The 22,527-nt window shown below is 32.4% G+C and overlaps 1 protein-coding gene across 1 annotated transcript in view; it reads right to left on the bottom strand.

Annotated features, from left to right (window-relative positions):
• LOC130896233 (ras-related and estrogen-regulated growth inhibitor) overlaps positions 1 to 22,527 on the bottom strand; it is a 69,053-nt gene that overhangs the window by 5,066 nt on the left and 41,460 nt on the right. Inside the window, exon 4 of the mRNA XM_057804181.1 lies at positions 9,013 to 9,324. Coding sequence (XP_057660164.1) covers positions 9,013 to 9,324 — 312 coding nt within the window. The remainder of the gene's footprint in view (positions 1 to 9,012; positions 9,325 to 22,527) is intronic.

Below are 22,527 nucleotides of genomic sequence, written 5' to 3'. Positions count from 1 at the left end.
TTTCTCAACTTTTCAGTATTTAGAACCATTGGATCCTCATGGAGATGATAAGCAATTTAGATTTTTGATGAATATAACTTAGAACAAACCTCTATTCACTGATCAACCAGATCGTAACCAATTCAAGATTACTATAATACGAAAGTTAAGCTATGAACCGGCCCAAGATTTTTTATTTTCTTTTTTTAGTGGTGGCCGTTGTACTGTACGCTGAGACCAGTTGTCTTCTTGATAATTATAAACAATGTAATGGAATACAAAGTTATTCAGGTACTGTTAGATGTATAATAAGACGATGGTTTGTTGTTATTATTATTATGAAAGAAAACAAAAAACACCTAGGAATTACAAGTAAAGAAGGATCTTCACTATTGGTAGAAAACAATTTTTTGTTTGATGATAATATGTTGAAAACGTACTTTCTGGCTAAATGAAACACAATTTGAGTATATATTAAATTTACTTCAAAAAAACAATGCTAAAAAAGAAAGTCCAGAAGAACAATTAGCACTTACATTAATGTCAGTTAATTTTTAAACGATGTTCTTGAAAAATCGTTGAAATTGGTACTTTGAAGAGATGAAATATCTTCATGAGAACATGACGTTGTTGTCGAATGAGAGCATTTTATTCTTGAAACATCTCAACATGCTTGGAAAACGATGATATCTCGTCAGTTCACTCTAAGCTACTTGTAGCTGAATTATTCTGCTTTCATGTCCTTCTTTCAGGAATTTTTTAAGATCTGGACTTTTGACTGGCCAAGAAATAGGTGTTTCAGAGCCCCTTCCAACCTAACGTCCAGGGTAAAGATCGGAAAGAAATTTTCTTTGTTATCTAAATGAGCTGGATTTCCATCTTGTGAATACCACATATTTTTCCTTATTCCTAATTTTTCGAAGCGAAAGCATCAGATGATAATGTGAAGCTGATATTAAAGAATGGGTATCACAGCGTAAAAAACAGCGGAATCAATATATAAGTGGAATTACAGTCGATAGACAGGTGAAAATAGCAAAGGATAAATCTCCAATTGGAATTTATAATGGAGGTTAACCTCGAAAGAGGTGGAGGTACAGCATAGACCCAGGATGAGGGGAAGAACCTATTATGGAAGAAAGAAGAACATTTTTTGTAAATTATTATGTAAAAAGTAATTTACATTATTTGAAATGAAAACTGGTCCCAATAAATTATTTACAATGGCTAAACATTTACTTCATAAATCCTTTGGTGGCTGATAGCATTTTTGCACAGGGGCTTTTTTCGGCGCGTTGTTCTCTTAAAAACTATTCGCAAAATCCCATTTTTTTCAGGATAATCTCCATCTAATGAATTTTGAACGTTTACGTTTGATAAAAGATAAGTATGAAGTTGTTCTTTCTTCAGTTTTTTCCAAACCGCCATGAGACCAATATATAGCTTAACGACTATTACCGTGTTTGCTTTCAGGGTTTTATTCCACTAATTATAAAATCTCCTTATCGTTGCGATTGCGATCTCCTGTAAACGACGATCAATAAAAAGAAATAATCGTCTGTCTGGTATATTCCGATCAGGAATTCCCTTGCCATTCTCCTATAATTACCAGAACTACACTAATTATCTGAAACCTCGTTCAAGCTTGATGAAACTTACCCAGAATTAGATGCGTATCTGCCATTTCTGCAAACGTATAAATCATTGTAACAGAAAATTCAATTTTCTCTTAATATTCTTGATATGTACATTAATTGAAAGCTTCAATTGACAGCATGTAACTGATAAAGCTACTTATTATATAAGTGATGAATTGCAAACTGCAGAATTTTGGAAGAATAATGAAAAATAGTCTAGATAAAAACTTTTCTTTAAGAGAGTTTTGAGATATGGCAACACTGATGTGAATTGGTGATGTGATTGACATTTTTAATGGTGAACGTATTCAGAAAGTGATGTCATACGCGTGCTGCATATACTTGAAACATTGATCTTGGTCAAAAAGTGGATTCAAATTACAAAATTTTCGTGTGATGATTTCTATCACTTTCGACGTAGATTAAACCAATAGTAGTGTGCCGATCAACTCGCTTCGATTTTTGGTTATGAAGCACCATCTCGAGCCACCAAATTCAAACGTGGTCGCAGTTCGTTACAGGATGAGTTTCGTGAACGTCGTCCAAAATCGGCTGTTGTGCCAGAAAACATCGATGCTGTGCGTAAACTGATGTTGGAAAGTCATCATGTGATATACCGTAGATGGGCATTAGTTCCGCTTGCACACATTCAATATTGCATGAACATTCGGCTGGCAAAAAGAATTGTTCATGTTGGATACCGCATAATTTGAAAATCGCTCACACTCGTGTCGATGATGCAAAGAAATGCTGAAACAAATCAATCACGGTAGTTCAAAAGACGTCCATAAGATCGTGACAGGTGACAAATCATGGATCTATCATCATATGAACCTGAAGCAAAACAACAATCGACTTTATGAGTCTTTCAAGTCGAACCAAATGTTGCTCGCGTTCGACGCACTTCGAAGCAAATTAGAGCAACGTAGAACGGTCAATTCTGAATAGTACACCAACATTTGTTTGCCAGAAGTGTTTGAGAAAATCAGAGAAACCAATCGCAAAGAGTAAATCATTCTCCACCACTAGAATACGAGCTCTCACACATCAGTTCAAACAGAAACGTTTTTGAACCGTCAAATAATCGAATTGATGAGTCATCCGCATATAAAAAAAATTGCCAAGTCAACGGTTTTCTACACATGTTTTGGAGGTACTTCAATCGGAATGGAAAAAATGCTCCGACAATTGGTTCAAATGCATGCAAAAGTGTATTGATCTTATCGGAGGATATTTTGAAAAGCAAAAAATCCACATCTAATTATAAATATCTGTTTTCATTTAATATGTATATGCATGTCGGTATTATTGTATATTCATCTTTAAACTAAAGTAGCAACCCTTGTAAGTAAAAAGATTAGGAAATGAAAAATTTGAGGGGCTTTAGTAGTTCAAAACTCACTTAAAAATTTTATGGGTTGATATTCATTACTGATATTACTGATTACCGACTACAATGAAAATTACTACGTTTGTTGATGGCAGTTATGTCTTATAGAGGTACTCTACAACCCCTTGTTCTTAATAACAACCGTTTTACTTTTCATTACCTGAAATGAGCAATACATTTTGACATATTGACATAAAATTATACTCTGCATGGTATGCAATTAGATCAGTTGCAGCGGAAGTTTTTTTCCTCCACCGCCTTAATAAACTATTTTTTCTTGTTTGATTTTTACCTACGCCATGTGATACCCTCTGATTTTCTTGTAGCGCGCTACTTCGGTTCTATGTTTGATTAATAACAAAAACAAATAATAATATGTTACACTTTTGGTTTGAGCAGAATAATACATTGTTCTACTTCAATAAATGGAAAATTTCAACTCTTTCTACTTTATTGCTTTTTGAATATTATTCGCAAACATATTCAGTGTCTAATGAAACGCCCCATTCATAGGTACCGTTCCATTCATGATCTGTATTTATTTTCTATTCAGATTAAAAAAAATGTTGGAAAAAATACAATAATCTTTCCGTAAACAAAGTAGCGAGTTCGTTTATAAAATCTATATCTCAGAGCTAGAGTAAAGTAACTCAAATTTTCGTTTTAAAACTCTATCAAGCCATAAAAAAGTGAGTCCACGAAAAATTAATTTTTAAAATACATCAATGATTATAAGGACTTAAGTCCTTTTATTGTGTAGAGCCACAAAAACGTAACTCCATTTACTAATCAAACTCACGGAGCTTCTATCATTTAAAGCTGTGAACTTCAAACTACACCATCCTCGACAACCCTAACAATAAAGCGTGTTGTATACTACGGGAAGAAAAGGGAATGAAATGGTACCTTGCCTTTACTCATGGACAGTGTAGGAGTTATTGGGAATTGTAACCAATAAGCTAGGAATATTATCAGATAACAGCAGTGGTCGAATCCGTAACATGATTGTGGTGTTGATTAACATTTTGATTCTTAGCATAATTCCTAATCTCACCGAAATTAATCACGAATATCTCTTGGCTGACCATATACATATGGACGTCGACGGACAACACAGCATTATAAGAAGGGCTAAATAGTTACTCAGTTTATTAGATCATTCCATCGTCTGTTGGATCCTCATTCGCTTATGGTAGTTGCAATACTATTAACACTATGTATAATATAGATAAAACAATTTTCTTTAAACTTGTTGTTTATGTTGTCGTCGATGTATTTTTTGTGTTTCTCTTTCCCCTAGTTTTTTGACAGCTAAATTTTTGCCAATGGTCGATGAAATGAATGATCGTTGTAGGATATTACACTTTTACGAACATACCATCTTATTTAAACCATTTTCAAAGTGAATTTACTATTTAAAAATAAAACAGTTTGATCTGGGTAGGTCACAGTGAAAGATATTTTTCCCGAACTTCGTACACTCACTTGTCACGGTTGTTTTGACATAATAATTTCCCTTTTTAAAAAAAATTAAATTTGAAACATTGTACAAATGTAACCAAGACAGAGATACAATCTTTTGTGTAAGTTTGTTAGTCATTTAGTTGAAGGACACAGAAGCGTTTCTTATTTTTACTCTGTATTAACGTATCCTCTCGAATTACCAAATGTTTGTCTTATATTAATGAGACTGTATTGTATTAAGATTTATAGTACACGATGCTAATAGGGACCCACATCATAGATGATTAATTCCGGGGATCCCTTGGACACTAGAGTTCCAAATTACGTACTGTATTTTGTATCGATGACTCTAACGACCATATTTATAGATAATTATAACCTTTCATACAATTGGATTTTTCAGTATTTAAGAGCTGTCTTGTAAACAGATAGATGTCTTAATATTTTGGCGTTCGTTTGAGTATGGTCATCGGATTCTTGAAACCACATCTAACTATTTATTTTATTATTCAGTAAATAGTTAATTTCAAAGTAGTTCTGGTACAACGAATATGGTCAACCATTGGTTAGGTTTTAGTAACAGTTGTATCTAAAGACTAGATCTTCGTTGTAATCTTCTGTATCCTCAATTTTCATAGAATGTATCCCGTTTGTGGGCCAGGGTCCCGTTTATAAAACTCATGATTATTCATACCTGTGTAAAGAACTAGAAAATATTTCGAAATTTCGTTTTTGATCATTAACATTGGTCCGAAGAGATGGATGATCTAGTGTTTCTTTAAAAAATTTATTCAGTTGCTCCGATGTTAAGTTAATGGCTTTTTTTGGTCTATGGTATTCGGACTGGTGTTTTAGGAACGCTTGTAGTTCCAGATAATGTTTCAGATGAATGTTGTGGTGAATATTTAGTGTTTTTAGCAGCGAGGAAAAAGCCTATAATCAGGACGATATGTAATTGTTGTTTAGTTTAGCACAAGTGGTTTTTGCCTTGCCTACCAATCCATAAAATTCTTGTATGAGGCATTATACTTAGATTTGGTAGTTAGCAGATTGTTTGTTTGTTTTTTGTTATATTTGCTTGTAGATATTCAAAAAATAAAAAAAGGGCACAAATAATGTTTGTAAAATCAAATGTCATCTCTATAGCAACATCGCACGACCTCTACTTGCGTCAAAATAATGTATTTCGATTCAATATTGTCGTAATTTTTGGCTCAGCAAATATATAATATTATTCCATCGTATTGTTAATATTATTCAAATCATAAAAGTAATAACTGTCTCAATATTTTCTTAGTAATTCATAGATTATGTATTAGTTGTAGATTAAATGTGTTATACAACTGATTTGCTTGTAAACTGCGAAACTAAAGTAATAAAAATAAAATATTTCTGTAGGTTGAGTTTTAAATTTCAAATTACCACTGAAAACGGAACGCGACGTCCGGAAAATCTGATAAAAACTTCGTTCTGGGCTAGGATCCGCAATCAACTCATAGATAAACAACCTTATCCCGGATCAAAGTATCCGAAAATCCTTACTTTGTGTTACTCTGATATGCAGATTGATATAAAATTTATAAATTGATTCCCATTAACATTCCTAATTATTACATTAAGCTAGGAACGCGTTTCAAAATGTAGAAATATTGAGTGCAAAAATCCTTCTCTTTTAAGATATTATACTTTTCATATCTTTAGTTTAGTATAATTTAGAGTGAAAGTTTTCTATTTGAAGAACGTTTGGTAAACACATACTGCGCTTTCAATAAAATTCGTGTTCCAATATTAGATTGAGATACAAATAAAGTCACGGTAGAGCTATCTCTGTCAAGTGTTCCTTTCAATTTCTTGTAGGATAGCTCAACTTTAAACCAGAGGATAAAATTGGTACAACTTTCCAGTATAAACACCTTTTCAGCCTTGTAAAAGAATTTATTTTAGTATTTCCTAAAAATAAAGATTTCCGAGCCACAAGTCATAAAGCCAAGTACAAATTTTAAATATAGAATAGTCTATACAGACCCAAAACATTAAGTTAAGGGAGAACCATAGAAAAATTATTGTAAATACAGTAGAGTCTCAATTATTCGACCTAAACTGGCCGCACCAAGGTCGGATAAGTGAAAAGGTCGAATAACACGGAAAATGATAAAAACGACGTTGAAATATAGTTAATTTTATTCAAACATTGGAAACTTTTCAAATACATAACTGAATTAGAATATAACTAAATTAAACATCCAACAGAAAAGTAATAACATATATTTTACAATATGTAGATACTCACATACTGTACAATTCCGTCAACTATGAAACCAACTTAAGTTTTGGTAAAAAAAGTCCGTTATATTCTTTTGTTTCCCCGCTGTTTGTCGTGTTCTTGTTGTGTTAAGAAGTAAAAGCTCCATAGAAGACATTTCCTGCATACTTTAACGCTATTTCTAGAGCTTTGAGTCCTTCGCTGTGTGAAACTTTCTGAGCACTGTCTTCCAACACCATATCCTCTTCATCGTCTTCTTCTCTTCCGTTTATCATATTCACTATTTCTTCATTTGTCACTTCATACTGTTCATCTTGGGCCAACTACTCATTCATATCCTTTGCTGCGCCCATTTAGTCGGGGCTGCCTCGTGTACAGCCATCTATGGAAAGTCATGTTATTGAACCATTGAACCAGTAGGTCAGATAACTCGGAAGGTCGGATAACCGAAGGTCGAATGACCGAGACTCTACTGTAGTCAGTTCTCTCCGATATCCTTAACATTGAAAAGACATTATTACCTTATCTATAATTCCAACAGAAAATAATCTGTTTTCGAATAGATTTTGGGCTCCATTCTGTCTAATGTACAATATTTATACCTAGAGTTACATGGACTGATACTCCTCCTATTTCTCTAGCAAAAGATTTATTTAAACCAAATTCTTAATGACTGGAATCGAATTTTTCTAAAATCGATTCCAATCCATGCATTTCTATTCCTTCTGCATTTGAATTACGAGGTAGGAACAGGAGACAGAGCAATCAAAACCAACTGGTCTCCTAATACACACTTAATATTCTATCGTAGTCCTCAGAAGGTCTCAGCACCTCTTGTATGAAATTTCGATTGACTAATTATACCAACTGAAAGGTTAGAAAATGGTCATATTATTTTCTTCATGAATGACGTGCTTAAATTTCTCAATGACCTTGAAAATCTCTAAGCCTTAATAAAAAATGTTCTAGTGCTGACCACTTCATAAGATCAACTGACCTTTTATGACCAATTTTTGACCTGTCCGCTGGTATAATTGGTCAATCGAAATTCCACACAAAGGGGGGCTAAGACCTCGGAGCCTCTTACAATACACAATCCACAACGTGATGTTCAGGTCATCATATTACCGAAGCTTTCAACTTTACCTTGGAAATGTTGTAGATTCGGTGCTTATTACGTATTACCACCTTGATTTTATCGTTAGTTAGGTATTTCTAATTGATAGTGTACCAAGTCCCACTTACCATAAATCTTCTACGAGGAAAAGAAAAAATATTAACTATTGTAAACTTTTTTTTTACCTCTCTTTATACAGAGTGAGTTTTATGTAAGGAACGCCTCAATTATGTCGGAAACGACTTATAAGTTTTTGTGCGCAAGATTCTTGGGATACGGCCGGTATTATGGTGGTATCTACATTGTTGTCAGATTCCTTTCTGACCTTTGTTATTTCAAATGGATCAGCCTATATATTTTTTATTTGATCTGACAACAATATAAATACCACCATAATACCGGCTGTATCCCAAGAATCTTGCGCACAAGAACTTATAAGTCGTTTCCGAGATAATTGAGGCGTTCCATACATAAAACTCACTCTGTATAACTTAATTCTATTCTCATGTATTTCTACTAGATTCTTGTTCATATCTACTAGCATTTGACTTATCTTCTACTACAACAAATGAACCTTGATACAAGGGATTTTTTTGCTTTGTTTTTAATCAATTTATTCACCTTATAGATAGATAAGTTTTCATACCGCATATATTTATATTTATGTGTTTTTTTAGGCATTACAGAAATAGAATGCATTTGACAATGACGCGCTTGCAATGTTTTCTTTTTTGATAAATATTCATTACTTTTATTTAGCGTAATAATTTTTTGCTTTTTCGTATTTAAAAAAGTGATGGAAATTCTGTTCTACATTTTTGTTTCAAACAAACTGCTTGTTTTGCAATTAACTTCGCTAAAAATATTTTACTGTGATTTAAGATCGTGGCAGTGAAATTTATTATGTCGCTTAATTTATATTATCTTTGAACTTTATATCAACGAACTTAACTACCAGTTTATTCAGCTTAATTTTTCAAAACTAATTGAGTTTATTTCAAACAATCTTTAGACCATTGTGTCTAGATACGTTTTCCGAGAAAAATTAGAAATGTTCTCACGATTGAACTATTTATAATAAGTGCAGAATACGCCAGTTTTAAGTGCTTCTTTAAAACTAATTTGGAAGGAATAGATATCGATAGTAGCAATATTTACTTACCTGTTCAATACTTTCTCTCACGGAAATTTCATGGAAACAAACACAACCGATCTCTTTGCTTCTTCTTTGTCCTTCTTCTAAGGATATCATTCGGTCTTCTACTTGATCTGTCTTATTACCTACTAGCACTACTGGAACGTCACCGCAGCCATCTTTTCCTGCACTTCCCAGTCTTCTTCTTCTTTTGTTATAATTTATTAGGAATTTAAGACGATGGCATTCGTCAAATGAACATTTGTCAGTCACGGAATACATTAAAATGAACGCTTCCGCCCATCGAATATTCGCTTCCAAGCCCATACATTCTGTTTCCTATAAAAGAAGAGAAAAATTCGTGATAAAAGAAGAAACAACAGTAGAAATTGGAAGAGCCGAGTTCAATTTACAAGAAATTATTCAACAAACTCACAAACCATGAAATTTTCTAGGAGAAATTTTTGCAGTTGCACTTATTAGTAAAAATAATTTTCGAGTTGGTTGATAATCCTAAAATCTTGTATTATATGGCAAATGGTTTGTCGTGGCTCGAATTCTATTTGTTTCTCTGTGGTACTCTATCGTTGAGGATTCCTTATTTGACAAACTGCCTTGTTTTTCGAGTTATAGCTTTATCTTCCAGAAGTTATTTCTAGAGATATGCTGCATTTCACTCACAACATTTTATGTATAATATCAATTAATTGCGAGAGAATATTATTTCATCTAGTTGTCTCCATTTTTCTTCAACTCGTTCCACTGTATTATCCATAACCAAAATAAAAAGTAATGGATTTAAACTGTTCCCAGTTTTATTCCTTTTTTCATCAACCCCCTATCCGAATCTGTTAACACAATGCTTCGTATGTAATTTCTATTACTTTCACTAATTTTGTGGCTATTCCATCTCTAACGATTTCTTCTCTATTCCTAGTTTGCAAAGCCGCTCTCAGATCTATGTATGTTAAATATAATCTTTCCTTTGTCATCCCTTATTTTCCTGCTTGTCGAATAATGGGAATCTTCATGAAAATTGCAGCCTTCTCTTGGATTTTCCTATTACTTTGCCTTTTATTATCACGCAGACTTCTGGTGGGTTGATCTGTTTATATATGCTGTTACGTTTGTCATATTTCTAAGATATCGTCATACCAGGCAGCCCTCTGCTTCCTTTTGCATAAGAATTCTTTCTGTGTAGAAACAAATCAGTTTCTACCATTCTACCTTGTGTAACATCACCTAGACGATGTTATCAGGACTTATGCTGCCGACAGTCTTTTTTACATCCTCTTTTAAACCTCTCTAGTGATTACACACGAAGAAGGTGTATTCGACATCATCTGAGCCGTGTTCACAATACGTACACTCAGGTGTTTAAATTTCCTTCATTTTGTGGTGATATCGTCGCAAGTAACCTTGTCCCGTCAGATGCTGAATAATGCAGAAGTTCACCTCTCCAAACTTCCTTTCATTACACACTCTAAGGTCTTTTATCATTTGTCGCGTCCATTCACCTGATTTTTCTCCTGTCCACCGTTGTTGTCACGTCTATATTGCTCTAGTGCGTTCGATGGTTGCCGCATCCCGTCGTATTATATCTGAGCTGCATCTGTATATCCTCTTACGCTCGAAAGCCAGGAGGTCCACGGGGATTACACCCGCCACTACTAGGAGCTGGAGATTTTCAGTGCACCTTGTCTCTGTACCTTCGTCATCGTTTTGAAGTATTTCTTTTTTCTCAGTGCGTCTGACCAGATCTCTGCCCCATACTGACGAATTGAATGAGTCATTCATTTCTCCAAGCATGGTCTGTTAATATTTGCAATTAAACTGTCCTCTCGGCCGCCTTTTGATGTGTTTTTGGGGTTCATTTGAGAAAAATTAGTTTTTTTAAGATTACGGAAATGCAGTTAACTGCAAGTGGATTACGATTAATTTCATAGTGGTAATGGCGAAGGTATAATTTTTTTCAAAGAAGAAAAAACCAGAAACCCTATTTTTGTTATAAGTCAGTCAACTCTTATGCAAAAGACTTTTGACAAAGCCCATTTTAAAGGTTTTTCTATGTGCTTTGAAAAAAATCTCTTGAGTTTTTCCTATAATTTCATCAATTTCAATTTATTTGAGGTTAAAGGTTTTCAATTTCGGGTTCCCCAAAAATAGCTATTCTTCACTGAGCAATAAATCAGTTATTATTGAATTTACAGAGGTCCTTAAAAATCGAATACTTTGGTTTTTTTATTAGCTACATTTTAGTTCTCAACAATTTTGCTCATAAAATGGAAACTTTAAGTTATTCATGAAGAACTGTAAAAATATGCATTTTTTCAATGAAAAAAAAGCACCCTTCGGCACAGTGTAGATTTTGAATATTATAAATACTACCTTCATACCAATTTTCAAGAAAATCAACCTTGATTATCAAAATTCCACTGGAAATCGGCTGGTACCTGGTCTATATTAAATCAACAAAAACTTGAAGTAGCGTCAAATAAGTCAGAGCAAATAAGTAATAAACTTATAATAATAATAAACTATTATGTTAAAGTTCTAATTCGAGAAGTTCAGTGCTCAATCCAACTATTTTAATTCAGTTGTGCTGATTTGATGAAATTATGACAAAATTTTCTACTTGGTGTCTCATTTTGATTAGTCACCGAATCGGAGCAATAGATTTTTTTTTAATTAAACACTTTTTTAAACTCTTGAGATTTAATGTTTTCAATACGATACGAAAATTTTAATTCGAACGCTACTGATTTAGAAGTTCGTTCACAATCCAGTAACAAAAAATGTAGGGCTTGAACCTGATTTAGTGCTACAAGTTAAAAGATTATCACAAATGTACAACCTTTCCAATACATTTCTCTTAGGCATACTGACATTCACCATAAATCGTAGATAGTCGGGACCCCGTGTCATTGAACACATGCAATGAGGAACATGATTACGTTGAGATTGATTTTAACCGATCTCAAAAATTTATTGCATAAAAAATACAAAAGTAATGATATGAAGTAACGCCCACATAAACTTCGTTTTGACATTTTACAGAGGGATTACGATCAATTCAAATTTGGTTTACAATCTTGTATTTGGTTATACATCTTATGGATGTAGAACGCTAGAAGAATTGAGTTGTTGTTGTTGGTTTTTGTACAAATTATGTTTCTGATGGTGTCTCATTTCTCTTTGTAAACAGTCCCATCTTTATTTTTGTATGTGTCTTCCTCTTTTTCTTTTCCTGTACTTCTTGAGCTTCAGCTACAATTTTTTTGTAAGTCCCTTCTGTATCTATGGGTTTTTCTCATAGACTTTGATGTTACAGTTTTCTACAAGTCTGAACAGTAAATACTTCTAGTCATAGAAGCATCGTCATCATCTAAGGCAATCTTATGATATCAACAGCTGAAAGTTTTATTTCTTGATCAAGATATGTCAAAATCTTATGGTAAACAAAGAGAATATTACCGAATATAAATATTTTGATTCTACTTCGGATAATAGTTCTAATACTAGGTTTTTGGCCATTGAGGAAGGGTAATTTTTCATTGTACTTTTTATTGGTTATCTTAATTTCTTCTGTAGCTGAGAGGCTTTGTAGATCCCTTGATTTTATGGTATTGGGCACATATCATGGAGAATTTGTTATCATCCTCAGAACTTTTGATTGAAAACTCTCGATGAAGACTGTGGAGCCCATAGTTGAATTTCATATGTCCAAATATGATTAAGTATTGTCTCATATATAGCTAGAGATAGTTAGGATTCTCTTTCAATTATCCTATAAAGTTTTATAAGTTTAATCCCAAAATATCTCTCTTTGTGATGAGATATACTGATTTCAGGATATTTAGTTTTTTTCCTCTGTGGAATTTCAAGCTCGTTTTGTCACAGAAAGAGTTTCCTCGTCTGTTTGTGAAGGTCATGTGCATATTTTTAAATTCGTTAACTTGAATTCGCCATATTTTCCACCATTTCTGTATCCTGTCGAAATAAATTTGATTGAAGAATCTGTAATAAGTTTGAGAGTCTCGGTATCAAGTATCAAAGTAGTGACATCAGAATATGATGCATAAAATATATCATCCGATATGGGTAAATCGGATGTGTGTGGAAGATATAGAAGAATAATAGGATATACTGTATAGATTGTTGAATTTTGACCATGCTACTTAACCATAAAGTACTGATTTCCAAAGTAGGATATAAAAATTAGAAAGAAATTACATCGATGAATATTCCGGAGCAGTACCTCTTATCGCCATAATCTTCTAATTGATTCTAGTTGTTATCTTTTGAACTTGCATTTCTGCAAATCAATTATTAACAGTCTTCTCTGACGGTTCTTCATCAACCAAAGTTGCACGAAACGATTCTATGCTTAAGTGTTGAGTGAGGCCTTTTTTAAAATCATAAAAAATTATCCAGACTAAGCCTTCATGGATGGTTTCTTTCTCTTTCTCCTTTTAAGAAACTAACTCAGTTAATTTCTAAATTATCTCTGGATTGGCATTAACAAACGTCAATGTTCACAAATATAGGAGTGCCACAACTCATTAATACACCTTTTGGTCGATTGTAAAAACTTGAAACGAGGTAAATTGCTTATCAAAAGTATCAAGTTATGGCAGAAATTATTTGTATAACAATAAAAAGTGTCGATAAACATCAAATATAAAAATAAACACAATGGAATAAATAAGTGTATTAATTCCGTTGGGGATATTGTCAATAACCAAGAAATAAAAACTTCGGTAAAGAAAAAATCAGCGTTACTTTTTTCATACACCTTGTATTGTACCAGCTATGTTTATTAGAATCGATATTATGAAAATAGTGCAAGGAGGACATAGTTCATTATGCATTAAGGTCTCGTCCTGCATAGATAATGCTGTAAACAAAGCACGTCCATGCGGTCGATAATTTTCTTAAATTCAAATGCAACGTATGAATATAACAGAAAACTGGATATCAAAACATTAAAAGTATTCATTTCAAAGGGAAATAATTTGAAAAAGTGAATATCAGTTAAATACATTGAAAGATCAAAGGCTCTTCCATTGGAGTTAATTTTGAAATGCAGTGGCGTATAATCACATCAACGAAGTGAATAATACTTCTTTGGCGTCTACCTAAAACAAACTGAAATAATTACATTCGTTAGCAAAAAATGTTCGAAATAATTATTAGAACGTTACAAGTTGTTTTTTTACAAAAAAATATCCTTTCATTCCAATTTTACGTAAGCGAAATCATGAAGAGCAACATGTACGAATACGATTGTCTTAATAGCCACTAAATGCGAGTTGCATACACTATTTTTCTTACGACAATCATTATGATGAAAAACAATCATTTTATTTCCAAAATTTATCATATTTATCATGAAATTGTGAGTTATATTTAAAGAATTATTTATGGGAACTATGCAACTTACAAAATTTTTGGAAAGTCATAATTTTTTTATAACTATTCTGGTTGATTTATTTAAAGATTTTAAATTGTATAGTTATTAAAAGTCAGTTCTGACCTTTGTCACATTATTGTTTGATGATATTGTTGATGTTAATGGGTAATGTTTATTGCATTATTAGTTTGACTGTGTCAATCGAATTCGAAGCTTAATTAGTTATGTTGATTTTATTTTGAAATGATTCGTTGATGTAGCTTTCGGTCATTGTTGTGGATTTCCATCCACCGTGACGCATATTATACAATAATCATTAATAAGACACGATGTATGATTACGAGTGTCTTAATAGCCGCTAAATGCGAGTTGCATACACTATTTTTCTCACGACCAATCATTATGATGAAAAACAATCACTTTATTTCCAAAATTTATCATATTTATCATGAAATTTTGAGTTATAATTAAAGAATTATTTATGAGAACTAGGAAAATCAGATAATTTTTTCTATAATTATTCTGGTTGATTTATAAAAGGATTTTGAATTGAGCAGTTATTAAAATTCAATTGCTGCATTTGTCAAATTATTGGTTGATGATATTGTTGATGTTAGTTGAAAATATGTCACCCTCTACCTTAATTAATATTGTGGCAGAACTGCGTCAGAAGCTTTGTACGGTATATAAATTGGGATTTGGGAGATTCAAGTATACAAGAATGTCTTTTCCTATATCTCAAAGTTTGTTTATCCTTACGTAATTTATAAAAAAAGAAGAAGTTATACAATTTTTTGGATGAAGATTAATGTAGTTCTTGCAGATTAGATTCAAAATAATTTACACCGCCAAGTTCCAAATTGCACTAGATATCATTTATATCACTTCACATATTTCATTGCAGCCTCCAAATTGGTTCTTCGGTCTTAGATTCATGCGGTGGGCTGAAAGTTATATACATGAATATTTTAATCCTTCTTGTAAATAAACAAAAACATTTTAGCTGCTTTCACCTGCGACTATTGTGATGGGAGTTACATCTAAAAAAATCTGGACAATGCAAAATTATTGAAATGCAAAAAGACATATTTGTAAATATGTTTTAAGCAAAAATTTCAATATGAAAAGGAATGTTGTGAAATAAGATTCGGTATTATTAAATTGTTGATTTAAGTCAGCTCATTAATTGAAAAATTGTAATTTGTTAATATAATAGATAACATTTTTAAAAACGTTTTTCGTTTTTCGAAATATATAATCCGGGAGATGTTTTTATTTGATTTACACTATTTACAAACACCAAGCTGTAAACAATATTCATTCCAGTTGTTTTTTTTAAGCGGACTAGCTCAATTTATAGTTTCGGCTAACTATATACGAGGATGGTCCCAGAAGTAACTGGCGTGACCTAGATATAGCGGTAGCTGCTTGAAAAATACAAATGTATTAGAAAATACACCATCTATATAGCATATTATGTTTCAAGTTGCCACGTTGTTTAGTATTTATATGGAAGCTATAAATAGTGAACGTTTCAGTTAATTTATAAACATGCAAAATAATTGGTCATTGTTATGTGATACAATACTTTTATTTTAATATAATATAATAATAATATAATAAAAAATTTTAAGCTTTTAATTTTAAAAAGGTGAAGTTAAAACATGAGGAGTGGTTAAGTTGACAATATCATGTGACTTACAGTGAAAGGAGTTTGTTTTGGGTAACTTTGTCAGTTGTCTGCTCAACTTTGTTGTGAAACAAGGAAAGTTTTTTTTTTCTAACAGAACTATTATTTTCATTTTCTTTAATCCTTTCTCAACTACTCGTATGACCATGGAATTGGAAAAAACTTTGATGCAACTAGAGTTGCTGCTTTTTTTCGGGTACGAATTTATTCAAGACCATTTTGAAACAACATCAATTAAAAAATATTTTCTCAAACAATGTTTGGGAATTATTGGGTTAATAACTAATGTTGCTATTTTTTCAAAATAAATTATAGAAAATTTCTAGCATCCCAGCTGTATTTTCCAGCCTGAATTGAATAAGCTTATTCATATTACAATTTGACAAACCTTTCTCGATAAATTGAGCTTTATCCGATAGCCCACTACCTGTCTTCCGAGAAAAGTCTGATCCTAGCGAGTAGAAATTATCTGGACGAAAACCTGGACTTTTTTGCGCCCGGTGCGAGTGTATTTTTCCAGAATACGTAAAAAATCCGGACCAGGTGTTCGGCTGAACCTTGTGACCCCGGCGTCCTTACCCATCTGGAATCCGATGAGAATATTTACTATGAGGCTGAATGAATTGATTCCATGGCTGATTTTTTGATGGTATGGGCAAATATACAACAAAATATTGGCAATTTTAGATTGAGTAAATATATATTCTCTAAACTGTTGTTAAGACAGACTAGCACACATTTTCTCTGTAGAATTGCGGCGTTTTTATTTTGAAAGATGTTTTGTTCTCTGTAATTTATGAATTTCAGTACATAATTTGATGTAACTCTATTAATAAATAAATAATGATTTGAAAATCAGTTCGTCTGTCCTCTTTAAAGATAAATTCATCTATAATTAGTTCACTAAAATTTAGTATCTCTTGAACAATTTGTTTCTCAAGGGCAAGGGCAGTCACTTATTGTACTTCTAACTTCAGATTATGTCCATTTTAACGCCTCGTCGTTTCCAAATAATAAGCTGTGAAGACTATAACTCACATCACACCCGTACAATCAGTCAGTTCTTTTTTAAACTACTTGTTTGTGTTTACGTTAATGTATATCCATTCAAGAATCACTTATCGTAATGTCAAGGCTGTTCAATGTTATATACGCCGTAAAAGCGGTTGTGCAAGTTTAGATCAAAGAGTATTCTATAAGCCAATGAGACCACAAATCCAAATTATAACCTTCATAAAGTTCTTGAGGGGATTAGTCCTTTATTATGTCAAATAAAAGCGTTTCTGGTTTAATCTCAATGTTTACTTCGTATTACCATATAGAAATGTGATAAATACTTACACATTCACCCTGTTTTTAATTAAACATCTAGTTGTATACTCGGGGTTTCTAAGATCAAGCCTTTTAAGCTTTTACAAGAAATGAAACAAAAACGAACAAGCTCGAAACAAAGTATTTTATTGCTTTTCCCTTAGCGTCTATACATTTTTGCTCAAAGTCTTCAACAGCTTCTTGAGGTGATAAAAAATCGCTGTCCGCGTATCTTTCGCTTGATATTGCGGAACAAGAAAAAGTTATTAAGTGATAAATCGGATGAATACGGTCAGTGAAATATTAATTCCATCTTTTTCTCCTTCACGTATTCAGTTGGTTGACGTGCATTATAGGAGCTGATTTGAAAAGATTCTTATGTTTTAATGATCCCGGATTTACATGGCTGCTTTGACATAAAGGAATTCCACGAGCTTCACTTTCGGCGTTGAGGGAGTTTTACTCAGAAATAGTGGCTTCAACGAAAAAATGATTGGAGACCTATTTTGTAGAAAATTGCTTTAAATTTTTTGTTTGGGCAGTTTTTTCCGAATTCCTGTTAGTTTTCGAGTTATTTGCGTTTCAAAATTTTTTTAATTACAAATTTTTAAGACTGAATATTTGGTAAGACTTGCTAGGCTTATTCAGTAACCGAAAACCTACAATCTAGAAGCGTCCAATTTAATTTCGGGCTTAATTTTATTTTACCTATACTATATTTTTTGTATTATAAACCGATCAGATGCATACTTGGGTGTTCAAATGTTGCCATCACTCTCTATAGTAAAATAATCTGCTTAATTTTATAGAATCGATAGAGTAGAATAAAAGCTCTCTCTGGTATTGGATTAATATATTGAATAACGAGTTTGGAAAGCGATACATTTCGCACTAGTTACTGATTTGAGGGGCCGCGTAGCGGCGAGTACTGAAATATAACGAGTTCGAAATACACTTTCCAATGAGTTGTGTACACCATTTTTCCTACGACCGCATAAAAAATTCAATTAACGATGTGTTGAAAAGTATTTCAATACATTCGATGAACAGTATATGGGTGATTCCGTTCTAACTGTGATATTCAATGTCCTGTATTGTTTTTTTGTACTAGTCATTAATTAATAATCAATTAATAAAAATTTTGTGTTAATTGAATAATTCTTAAGATATTTAAACATTATTTTTATACAATATAACTTGCCACTTAAAGAAAACTTATACTACATCACTTGAATGTCAGTACCGTGTCATGTCCATTCCTAGAATTTACCGATAAATTATTAATTTTTTTTGTCGTAACAAATGATTTAAACTAATTACCTTATAAATTCTAATGTTTATGATCAAACTGAGGAAAATTGATGCACTTGTTGTTTAATATCTTAAGTTACCATGTCAGTACCGTGTCATGTCCATTCCTAGAATTTACCGATAAATTATTAATTTTTTTTGTCGTAACAAATGATTTAAACTAATTACCTTATAAATTCTAATGTTTATGATCAAACTGAGGAAAATTGATGCACTTGTTGTTTAATATCTTAAGTTACCATGTCAGTACCGTGGATAAATGAGTCAGTACCGTGGAACTCAAAATCCGACATTTGTGTCTTGCTCGTGATACTTTGAAGTTGTAGTAAATTCCTCTTAGAGTTTTATTTTTACAGTAAAATAGATGAATAATATGCATAAAAAAGTTAGAAAAGTTAAATTTTAAAATCTTGAAATTTTGAATACAAAAAATCACAGTTAGAACGGAATCACCCATATAAACACGTGTGCTGAAAATGTAAGGATTCCTACAAAATATTTTTTAAAAAAAACGAAAATAATGATTATGAAATATTTTATAACTAACTATAACAGAAAAAGAACCAATAGAACAATAAATTTTTTGTAACTACATTAGATAACTAACAAGAACTAAATAATTTTTAATGATTTTGTTTTACTTTTTTCTGAGACATTATAAAAGTTAAAGTTGTTATAATAACAATTAATAAATTGCAATGGATTTTGTAAATCATATTGTCTACTTCTTCAGTCTTCTTAAATTTGGCCTTTTGCCTTTCGGCACCCAGCCAGATTCATATTGTATTCGCGTATTCCCTCTACCGTTCGAGACCATATATAATATAAGAAAAAGAAAAATTTCAATACATGTAAGTTTTGTTATTTTTTAGTACAATGAGCTACTTTCTTAGGTAAAAATGAGTGTGCAATCAATCTTTTTCATAAAAGGTCGTAGGAAAATATATTTTTCGAAATATTCTAGAATATTGACAGTAAATCACTTCTTCGTACGATAAAAATTCAATTATATATAATTACATGCAATATAATATCATTAGTAACAATTAAAACGTTTCTAATACGTTTGTTTGTAGAAATGAAGAAATACCTAACAGCGTGCTCAAGAGGAACGCCGAGTGCTTGTATAAAATAGAAAATAAAGCGTAATTTCAGCTAAAACGCCTGATCCTGACAATAAATCTTCGTTTCTCGAGTTTCAGAGTTATTTCAACGCGTTTCCTGGTCCCAGTAGCATTCCTTTATTTGTTCGCATTCGAGTGCGAATAAAATGTTACACAGAAACAAGGATACTGCCGGCAACATGATGATATCCTAGCGCTATCAGGTGAACTATTGGTACAAAAATATATTGGATTTGTATTTATTTATGTTTAGCAAAGAAGCAACGTCTCAAAAAATTCTGGTAGGTTATATTTATGACGAATAAGACACAAACTTATACATTATAGAATGTATAATAATAATTACAGAGGTTGTTCCGATGCAAATAAATTCTGGAGTGAGTAGATGACGTTAAAATAATGCTAAGATATGAAGAAAAAATTCTTATACGACCCCTCGTTTCTTAGATGTCGGCCTTTAATTTATATATTCAAGTAAATTATGAATTTTTAATGGATAATTACGTATGTCCATGTAGTGTAATTTTTACACGCCAAGAAAAGACATTCTGAAGAAAATTATTATGAATTGTAATTATTTATTAAAAATACTTACAGGAAGTATTAAAACACAATCAAAAATTTCTTGGAGAACTAATGAATAAATAAATAAACACTTGATGATATCTACCGAAGATAATATTACTGGCATAAGGAAAAACTTTAAAGAGATTGATAATCAACTGATAAAAAATGACATTTTTCCTAGTCGGAGAGGTCAATTTACATGACCACCTCGTTCCCCTGAATTAAATACAATGGATCAATTATTTTCGTGACGTATAAGACTGAATATTGAAATGCTCTTCCAACTTCAAAGAAATATCCTCCGTAGACTGCGGAAGTGTTTAGAAGTGCAACGTGTCCACTTACACAATTACAATTTATGATAATTTTCTTCGAAATGTCTCTTTATGGCGTACAGTTTGACATGTACATCAATCTAAAAATCATCTACTTATTCCGGAATATTTTGCATCAAGTTCCGGAGCACCCTGTATACATGTGTGTTGGTGGTGCTTGTCACAAAAATGGAGAGGAGAAATCCCGATGAAAGCGTCGTGATCAAAATCAAATTTTGCGATTCGGCGATTAAAACAAACGGTGAAGTATTAAAAGTATTTGTAAGCGTTTGATAAAAAGGAGAAAAATGTTCAAGGAGGGATATCAGAGCGTGGGCTATGAAGCACAAAAAGGGAAAATCCGCAAATATCGTCGGCAGACGGTCCGAATTATATCAAACAAGCTAAATATCAATTGCGAAGCTAGCAACTTAATTTTTCTATATTTCAATTTTTCCTTATGTAAGTAACACGACGTTCGAGCGTATGCTGCAGTTCAATTAGAAATGTATAATTGTGTGAGTATTTTCAATAAATAATTACAATTTATGGTCATTTTCTTCAGAATGTTTCTTTATGGCGTACGATTTGACATGTACATCGATCTAAAAATCATCTACTCACTCCCGGAACCAATGAGATGAATGAATTAAAAAAAAATATTATTAGATGGATTAATGAATGAAATCTCTCAATTAATTATCCAAGTTTTCTGTCTATTTGAATAAATTCTTCTATGATTTTTCTGGTATAATTAGCATCTTCTGACGGTTGCTGATTTTTTAACACATAAGATCTGACGACAAGGGCGTCGCCAGCTTATGACTAAGGGGGGACAATGGGGCAATATTATGGAGGATAAAAAATATGAACGCCTGGTACAGTCGAGAGCATGAAACGTTACACTTTGGTGCACTCTTTGTCTCGATGACGATTGTAATAAAAACGGTTCTAATATCAATATCAATGTATAAAACTTCACAAGCCTTCGTCAAAACAATAACTAAATCACACAATAATAATTATTTATTTTAACAAAAATAATATTTAACTAGAACATAACTAGAGCTACATTTGATCAACTGCCAAATGCCCCCGCTGCCCCCCCTTGGCGACGCCCTTGTCTGACAATTAATTATTTATTTGAAAATCATTCGCTAACTTCTTCAGACTAATTCTCTTATCACTACACCACATTATCATATTATTATGGACGTTGTAGCAATTCTGGAAGTCATTGTCTGGAACCTCCGACAGCACCGTCGTCATAATTGTTTTGATTCCTTTATTGTATTCAAAATGCGTTCATTTTACGTTTTTGAGAGTGCCTGGATTAACACTTGAATCTTTCTGGAAACTAAAAAATGTGTCAAACTCAATTATCAGCGGCAGGGTGCATTGTCGTGATGCAGCACCCATTTTTTGCGCACTTTGTTTACCGTTTTCCAAAGTCTATCAAGTACTTGGAGTTAGAATACATAATTCACGGTTTATCCAGGTGAAATGAGTTCATTGGAGATCATACTGCGATTGCTAAAGAAGCATATGAGTATTTTTTCACTTTCAACTTGTTTATGCGAGCTGTTCTTGATCTTGGATCATTTGGTAGTACCCACTGTTTACTCTGGCACTACCTTTCGTGGTCTTAGTGAATAAGCAACTTTCTGCTTATTACAGACAGTATTCTGTCTGAAAAAAATGAAATGTGGAAAAATTTAGATGGTTACCCTAAATCTTATAGAATAAAAACAAAAAAAAACTATAATAAATATTCGAAGTGGGCATTCCAAGATTTTGCCTTTCAGCGGAACA

This window comes from Diorhabda carinulata, chromosome 7, assembly GCF_026250575.1.
Source record: "Diorhabda carinulata isolate Delta chromosome 7, icDioCari1.1, whole genome shotgun sequence".
In the NCBI taxonomy this organism is placed as follows: domain Eukaryota; kingdom Metazoa; phylum Arthropoda; class Insecta; order Coleoptera; family Chrysomelidae; genus Diorhabda; species Diorhabda carinulata.
The sequence above is the reverse complement of the archived record's forward strand: the minus strand, read 5'-3'. Positions and strand labels throughout refer to the sequence as shown.